The sequence below is a fragment of the Loxodonta africana genome, chromosome 1 (assembly GCF_030014295.1).
Source record: "Loxodonta africana isolate mLoxAfr1 chromosome 1, mLoxAfr1.hap2, whole genome shotgun sequence".
NCBI lineage: Eukaryota > Metazoa > Chordata > Mammalia > Proboscidea > Elephantidae > Loxodonta > Loxodonta africana.
In genome coordinates, this window is record NC_087342.1 from 222,377,580 (window position 1) to 222,386,681 (window position 9,102).

Below are 9,102 nucleotides of genomic sequence, written 5' to 3' on the forward strand. Positions count from 1 at the left end.
ATTTCTTTGCCTCTTTTTAAAGTTTAAATGTTGTGGTCTTTACAGACAGCCAAAGAAAAAGCCCTTGAACTCCTGAGTTTCTTTTTAGAAACTATTTAGAAATAAAATGGGTTAGATGTAAAAAATACAAGCTTCATTTTTAAGATTTTTAAAAATTTTATGGCAAAACTTATTTCAATTATAATTATGTGGCTCAATGATAATTTTTTGCATTAATTTTCACTATTCAAACTCAGGCAGGAAATAAATTTCTAGTAATATCTGTAATTAGAAGAAAAAAGAATGTATATACAAAGTATTTTTGTATATATATATTCATATTTAGAATTTACCAGAGTAGAATAATCAAATAGTTGATATCACAGATTCATATTAATCATATACAAAAAGCATAAAAATAGGAGAAACAGTTTCTTGCAGCTGTTTTCCTAGTCAGAAAAATACTAAACCTGGATGTTCCAACTCTGTTATAATTGTCCTCAGGGTAATTTCTACCAATGTGAAAATATATAATATGGCATTCAATATATGCTTGGGCCAACCATGTGCCAGGTGAGAGATAAAAAACAAAAACCCATTGCTGTCAAGTCAGTTCCAACTCATAATAAAAATTACCCTAATTTTTATTGAAGCATCCGTCACGGAAAGAAATCTTGGTTTAAATAGTAACCATATTGCAGTTTAGCTCTTTCTATGAGATGAAAATTACTTTCTTCAAACTCACCGAAGGACTTGAGAATTCAGACATTCCGAATTACCTTGCCAAATGGCAGCAGGGGCACTGTGACTGGAAAGCTGATGTGACTTTCTCCTTTTAAAGGCCCAGAGATGGAAATCAGAAGTAAGTCCCAGCTCCTCCTGCTTCTGACACTTTGCAGTGTCTTCTTCTCGCACGCACTGGCATGGCCTCTTTTCAAAGCACCCCCTTCTCTGAGGTGAGTTCTGCTTCAATTCAGACAGTTGGACATTCCTTCTTCATCTAAATGGGAATCTCCTGTATGTCATTTTTGACGACTCAAGTTTTTAAATCAGGTGTCGTCTATTTACATCTCTTGAGCAAGTGCTTTTCAACATCAGGTCAATGGGGTGACTCCAAGTCCTGGAACTCACGCCCAGGGCATTGGAGACAGGGCCTGGGCTTAGTCTATGGGTAAGGCAGGTCACATTTCCAAATAAGGTAGAAGGTGAATTTGACTTTCTTTTTGTCCAAAACCAGTTTTAGATAAGTAATAAGCTTTTATGCATTGCTGTATCAGTTCAGTTCAGTTTTTGAAGTGAGATGTTTACTTGATAATCTCATTATAGTTTCATTTCAAGATTACTCAGTAGAACAGAAATATTTTATTTTAAATAATCATGACATTAATATGCAATTAGTGAAACTTGTATAAAATCATGTTTGACAGAAATCTACAGGCAGAATCAATTTGCCAATATTAGAAATTGTGGGATGATTGATTTACTGAGATAACCTTCCCCAGTAAGTAAATTATGATTATTTGGCTTTAACCATAAATCCCTAGTTTCACTGACTAGGGATTGTATAAGTATTGCATATTTCAAATTCGTAAAGCATAACATAACTCATATTTAAAACTTTATCTGAAATAAAATACTTCTAAGCTAAAGAAGTAAGCAGTAACTGAAAACTACATTAGCTTGATTTTTCCTTCCAGCTTACAGGTACCACTGTATCAAAGATAAAAATAATCTTTTCTAATTTGCCCATTCCTGATTCTCTGCTCAAGGTAGATTTATGCTCATTTGACTGAGTAATTTCTTGGCTGTTAGTGTTCTCTGTGAAACTGGCTTAAAACTACTTGCTGTATTACTCTGATAAGTAAATAGAATGGTTTATCTGAATGGCTGTATCACAAGAGATGAACAATCACAATAATGCTGAAATTTGCATTGACTGCTAGGACTCCTTGTTACTGACCACCAACTAGTACATCACCAAAAGACACACAAGTGAGCAGGAGACACACTCTTTGGAAGTTTATCCTAATGATGCAAATACATACACACAATTCTAATAGTGTGCTGGTGTTCAAATGTGCAGGCATCCACAAATATACTTATGTTCCATATATAGATGTGACTATTCTTCATTTTTTAGTATAGCGTCATACATCCTTTATTAAGATTTTGTTAATACGTAAGACTAGAAACCAAAAGGTCACAAAATGTACTGGGTTTGAGTAACTATACAGAGATGGATGAATTCTTTTGATTCAATCAATAAAGAAAAATGTAGCTGGCCAAGACAAAGCTCTAAAGCAAAGTTGAGGAACCTAGAGAAAGAAAGCAGTTCATACTGAGCTCTTGATGTTTGAAACAAATGACACTAAACATCAACATATGTGCAAACTGCTCCAATTTTTAATACTGAATATGAAACAGAATTCCAAGTTCCTATTCTGTATAAAAATTTTCTACTTGTAAAATCTTTTGACTTTCCAAAGTGAAGATGTTCTCAAGGAAGTATACTTTAGTTAGCACTTAGATAGGATTGAACAAAGTAGCTCTTACATTTGGTACATCAAGCTAGTGCAGGTTGTCAGACATCTATGTTATGGGATAATCAAAAATTTCACTATTTATATTCTAATAAACCACTCATAGTGACCCTATAGGACAGAGTAGAACTGCCCCATAGAGTTTCCAAGGAGGACCTGGTAGATTCAAACTGCCAACCTTTTGGTTAGCAGCCATCACACTTAACCACTGCACCACCAGGGTTTCCTCATAAACTACAGAGGCCATTAAGTTCAATTATGCTATCCAAATATTGTGAATGAGATACTTCCCAAGAGTTTTAGTTTTTTATTTCAAATTGTTATAAAACCAGTAGCACTTATAAGAAAGGGATGTATTATACTTCCACCCTATTTTTCCCTAATAGGTTGGGTGACAGAATACCATTTGAAGGGGCAAATGAACCTGATCAAGTTTCATTAAAGGTGGACACTGACATCTTGCAAAATGCATTGGCCGAAAATGAAACACCCTACTATGATGTATCCAGGTGAGTTCATTGAGTTTTATTTTAGAAATATAAATGTTTTAGTTTTGTCTCAATCTGAAGCTATTTCTTTAGCATAATGCTATAGGCTTCCATGAGTCTTGGCTTCATTCAGCCTGATTTATTGAAGAGAAAGATAGGAAGGAAGAAAGAAAGATGCAGTCAACCCACAATTTAGTAATGCATGATTTTTATGTAGAAAGGTTGTAACAAACCAGGCTGAACAAACCATTCACTTACATTCTGTTGCACAGAATTTCAACAACAGAGATTGTTCTAACCCTGGTTACATCACAGTAGTTAGGATTCTATGATGGAGTAGGTTCTAACGCAAGAGTTTCGTCTCAGTGTAGAGAAATGGTGTCTAATAGAGCTTTTCATTCCTGGAACAATTTGTCAGGGCAGCATTCAAAAACAGTGTAGCTGTATAAAAGGCTCCTTGTTTGGATAAAAGGTTGGACAATGGTCCCTAAGATCCTCTCTATCTTAAGAGAGTTTTGCTTCCAAATATTTTGGCAGAAGAAATAACAAAAAGTCAGGATATTTTCCTCTTGCATGTATTTTTATTCAAGATAGTAGAAATGAAGCACCATAAATAAATAATCAGAAACTAGTTTAAATGTATTTTTCACACCAACATTTCTTAAAGAGGAATTAGTTTTAAGGATTCTACTAAGGAGTATATTCAATATTTAGATATACTTCCTAAAAAGCTCTTTTTTTTTTTTTTTAATTGTTCGAATTCTTAGGTTGGAAATATAGAATATATCTTGAGACGAATGACTAGAAAATATTTTTGTTAGGTTGTTAGGAAGTCTCCTTTTGCACTTTAGAGGAAGCTTTCATAATAACTTTCTTTGTTATTTAATGAGCCAAAATTATATTTTAGAAAATCATTTACAAAATAATAGCTATTCTTTCTTCCTTATTTTAGAAATGCCAGACACGCTGATGGAGTTTTCACCAGTGACTATAGTAGATTCTTGGGTCAGCTTTCTGCCAAAAAATACCTTGAATCCCTTATTGGAAAACGAGTTAGGTAAAGAGAATTTATCATTTTTATCAAAAGCATTATTATTACTTAATAAGCAAATTGTTATTTTCACTGTAAGCAATTTATTGTTCAAAATTGATAGCCTTTTGATAATGTTTGATTTAGTTAAATAAAAATAATTTATATTCCTGAATAAAATATACCAGGCCCATGGATTAAAAAAACAAAGCTTTCTAGCAATATCACACTGCCTCCAGGCACACTTATTTTTCTTAAATAACAATCATTTCCAAATCTGACATCAAATTGAACTAGACACATTAAAAAATAAATAAGACACAGTAAAAACTGGAGCAAAATTTTAAGGTCAGCTATAGGACTTGTTTTTTACTTCCTGATCGAAGCAAGCATGGGGCTGGTTCTTTCTTTAAATGGTCGATAGCTGAATAATTAGGTGGCATTGCTCAGAGAGGCATAGCTTCTAAAGAAGTCTTTATTTTTAAAAGAATTTTACTCCTTATGGTAGACCACCACTTCAAGTATCCCATCTCCACCCCCCCCCACCATTTTTTTTTTTTTGGATATATTATTTGCTCAGTCAGTACAGGATATGACTTAAGGCAGTTCCAGTAGATGCAGAACCATGTCTGATTATTCCTAGTTCCCCTAGCCTTAGGCTCAGTGTATTTTTCTTTTAGCTTTTTTATGATCAAAAATGAATTGGGTTGGAATTCCTTTTTATATAACTCCTAAAAACATTGGAACATTGGAGCATTTACCATTCCTTGTTAAAATTCTTTGATTTCCTTTCATCACATTCCTTAGCAATAACCTCTCAGAAGACAATTCACCAATCAAACGTCACTCTGATGCAGTCTTCACTGACAACTATACCCGCCTTAGAAAACAAATGGCTGTAAAGAAATACCTGAATTCAATTCTGAATGGGAAGAGGAGGTAAAGAAAAAGAGAACTTGCTAAAATGACAAATTGTGCATGGCTTTCAAAACACAAACTCTGCGTAGAGACTTACCGTCCTACTCTGTGGTTTGCACATGCCTATATGTTATGTGAAGCAGTAGTTCTCAACCTTGGCTTACATTAGGCTACCCTGGAGAATTTTAAAAATACTGACGTACAGGCTTTACCCAAATCCAGTCTTAGGGAAATCAGTATCTCTGGGTTGGGCCTTCAACATTGCCATTGTTTTATAGTTGATTCTACTGTAACACCTGGGCTGATGGAACCCTGGTGACACAGTGGTTAAGAGCTCGGCTGCTATCTAAAAGGTCGGCAGTTCAAATCCACCAGCTGCTCCTTGGAAAGCCTAGGGGTGGATCTACTTAGTCCTATGGGGTCACTATGAGTCAGAGTTGCCTCAACGGCAATGGATGTTTAACGGGCCCAGGATGACAATAATGGCTGTGGAGACATCCAGATAGGATCTTGGGACAGATTTTATCAAAATGGCTGATTTAAAGAGAAAGAAAGATAGGAAGGAAGAAAGAAAGATGCAGCCAACCCACAATTTAGTAACACATGGAAACTTTGAAATCTGCTTTTCCCTCCATGTGCACGTACAATACCCTTATTTTACCAAATGAAACCATCTGTATTTTTAGATGCTATAAAACTTACATCTTTCTCTGCTGGGTATATATTGGAGCAGAGCACCTAGGAAGTGGGGCTCTATCTCTTATTTTCTGATCGATTTTGTTTTTACAATGAACTTTAAGGATAACTCTGCGTGGGTGAGAAGATCAGACAAGATGACTGTCTTTGCCCACCAGATTACAATTCTGTAGGAGTTATTGTAAACACTAAGATTATATATGTTCATATATAATATTCACTAGCCTCAGAGATCTTTGTTTTGTCCCAAGTGCACCTCGCAGAGCACGGAGAAAAACGCAGTCACACATACTTGTTTCTTTTTTTTTGTACACAAAAAGCATGTGGAATAGAGGCATAAGAGGTAGCTCTAGAGACCTCAACTACCCTCATTTCTTTAAAAAAAAAATTTATTTATTTTGTTGTGGTTGTTGACAATATACACAGCAAAATGTAACGCCAATTCAGCAGCTTCTACATTTATAATTCAGTGACATTGCTTACATTCTTCCAGTTGTGCAACCATTCTCACCCTCATATTCTGAGTTGTTCCTCCTCGATTAACATAAACTCACTGCCCCCTAAGGTTCTTATCTAATCTTTCGAGTAGCCATAATTTTTTCTTGAGAAGCTTTCTCACTTAGGAGGTATAACATTGACAATATTCTTTTTTATGGTCTGCAGCAGCGAGGGAGAATCTCTCGACTTCCCTGAAGAGTTAGAAAAATGATGAAAACACTCTTCGGAGCAAAGCTGCTGAAAACTTCCCAGTGGTGGGTATATCTGTGCATTCTTATTGTGTTCTTCTAGCAACCACCTAAATTATTTAAGTGGGTAAGCATCACTTGGCAGGTAACATTTTAGGCTTAAATAATTTCTCACAATGAGACATCATCTAAAAAAAGACACTTCTCTCTGAAGTGAACCCCAATCCAGTTAAGAGATTTAAATTAGTCATGTAACATTCTGATCCTATAAGAAAGAAAGCTCCCAATGAGCAAACTGAATGGTGCTCCTAGTTATCTCAGACATATTCCTGTTCTTGTGTCGAGATATAAAACAGAGAACCCTGATTTACACTAATGAGAAAAACTGGTTTTCTTTTTGAGAATCAAGCCATGCTGTTTTTATTAACTTAGGGTTTAGTCCTACAATTGACTGTTATCACCTCATTTAATTGAAGTACAGGGAAATGCAATGTCAATAAGGCATGACTCACTATTATGAAAATAGCAAGGCACTCGGCGTCTAATTGTATTCCTTGAAATGTAACAAACTTCAGGCAGCAAATGTCAAATTTGGCTTATTCGGCCCATAGTGAATGTAAGCACTATGGCCCCAACAGTATTCACTGTAAAATATTTTTTGAGTAATGAAAACAATAGTAAGATTTTTTCCTTTGTGACGTGATGCACTTGTTACCAAAATTGCTTTTATGTAAACGTGGGTACAAGACATATTCATTTCCCAAGTTATTTTATATTAATATTCACATTAAAAAACCAAACCCTTTGCTGTTGAGTCAATTCCAACTCATAGTGACCCTATAGGACAGAGAAGAACTGCCCCATAGGGTTTCCAAAGAGTAGCTGATGGATTCTAACTGCAATTCTTTTGGTTAGCAGCCGAGCTCTTAACCATTGCACTACCAGAGCTCCAATGTTCATATTAGCTCATAAAATCTGTTTATAGTAGCTGGCAAGTGCTTAAAAGAAATGTCATGCCATAACTATATCAGAGGTTGGCAAACTCTCTAAAGGGCTAGAGATTAATATTTTAAGCTTTGTGAAACATATGGTCTGTGTTACAGGGAATCAAGTCTGCCATTGTAGGGTGAAAGCAGCCACAGCTAATATATAGAAAAGAATGGGTGTGGCCGTGTTCCAATAAAACTTAATTTGCAAAATCTGGTGGCAGGCCAGATTCTCATCCCTGACTAGGTCTTGGAGATTAAATGAGCCCCATGCTCAGACTGATAGGCAATTCATGGTTTTACCTCAGTTCCTGGATATCAAGGTTTCCAGGACAGTCATCAAGAGTGGACAGGTTGACTGGGGAGACATCTGGCCAATTGCCTTCGTCCACTGGCAACTCCTTATCCTCTAGGCAAGACACAGGGTCATTGGCTGCGCACACTGCTTCCTTATCCTGGACAGACATTTCAGAGAAACAAATCCCTTTGCTCAAAGAAGAAAGTTTATTACAATTACTTTCTTGAAAAAAAAATTATCAGAAAATGCTTTCTCCAAATTAAGAAATATAATAGGTACTAAAATACAAAAGCATTGATCACTCTTTTCTATGTTGTAAGTTCATTTATGAGTTTGCATCCTCTGGTTTTTTTTCCTCTTCTTTTTTGAAGGGATGGCTTTGGACAAATTTTTTTTTAACAGGAAATCCTATGGGTCATCCATTTGTAAAAATTCAGAATGGATAATTACTAGTGGCCAATTAGTGAGCTGTTTTACATTCTATTTGCTTTTCTGGCAATTAGTCCTTTGGAAGGTATCCTCTTGATAACACAGATGGTGGTTCTTTGTCATGGACTGATGACAAGGGGCAAAGAGAAATAGATCTTTATCAAATGAGTCAAGTGAATGATACTAAGATGCTGCAAATAAAAAATATTTTGATGCTTAATGTACCAATTCTTTCTTTTTCAGAATTCTTGAAGGAAAATGATAAAACAAAGTAATTATATTTTGAGTTCTACATAAGTATTCAAGAAAACAACTTCAATATTAAAACCAAATAAAATATATTGTGTTGTGAAAGTTGTGATTTATTTTATTCTACTGTAATAACTGTGATGTTTACACTGTAAATATTATTTTAGAGTTCTAAAATTGTCTTTGACTCATGAAAATCCTGTAATTTCACATGCTGTGTATTTGTTCTAACAAAAATATATTTAATGATAAGTAGATACTAGGTTAATTCCAATTATGTGAGCTTCTTTGGAAGAGTAGTAATAGAGCAAAATTGGTATGCTTATTTATAGAGTGTACTTATCCATTCAGAAGAGTGTAGCAGATAATCAGTGTGGCTAAATTTGAATGTTAAGCAGATAGAATACTCTGCTAAATAAACCTCAAAATGTCTAAGATAATACTAACAACAATGATAAAAAGACATTCTTCAAAAAAATATCTTCACAAGATGTTGTGCTTTTCCACATTTCTAGGCAAGCTTTATTTGGAATGGGATGATAAATTTCTCAAATTTGGATCTCGAATTGCCAAAGCCTGTCTTCTGCTCTAGTGTTTTAGTTAAGGAGAATGGCCCCATTCTGTTTGTGTTAAATGAAAACTGAATGGAACTGTCATTTTTCAGTAGTAGTTTTTTTTTTTTTTTTTTTCCATAGTCACTCAGAATATACCTGTGGTCCTATCAGCTTCCTTACAGTGAAAGTACATTTGGAGATGGAACTATTTTTTCAAAATGATTGTAAGAAATTAATTATGGAAAATAA

General features: G+C 34.9%; 1 protein-coding gene across 1 annotated transcript; it reads left to right on the forward strand.

The window, feature by feature from the left end:
• Positions 1-618: 618 nt before the first annotated feature.
• Positions 619-5,661, forward strand: VIP (vasoactive intestinal peptide). The gene is made up of 4 exons (XM_003404091.4): positions 619-935; positions 2,906-3,028; positions 3,960-4,064; positions 4,845-5,661. The coding sequence occupies exons 1-4, from the start codon at positions 829-831 to the stop codon at positions 4,978-4,980; spliced, it is 471 nt and encodes a 156-aa protein (XP_003404139.2). The 5' UTR covers positions 619-828; the 3' UTR covers positions 4,981-5,661.
• Positions 5,662-9,102: the final 3,441 nt, after the last annotated feature.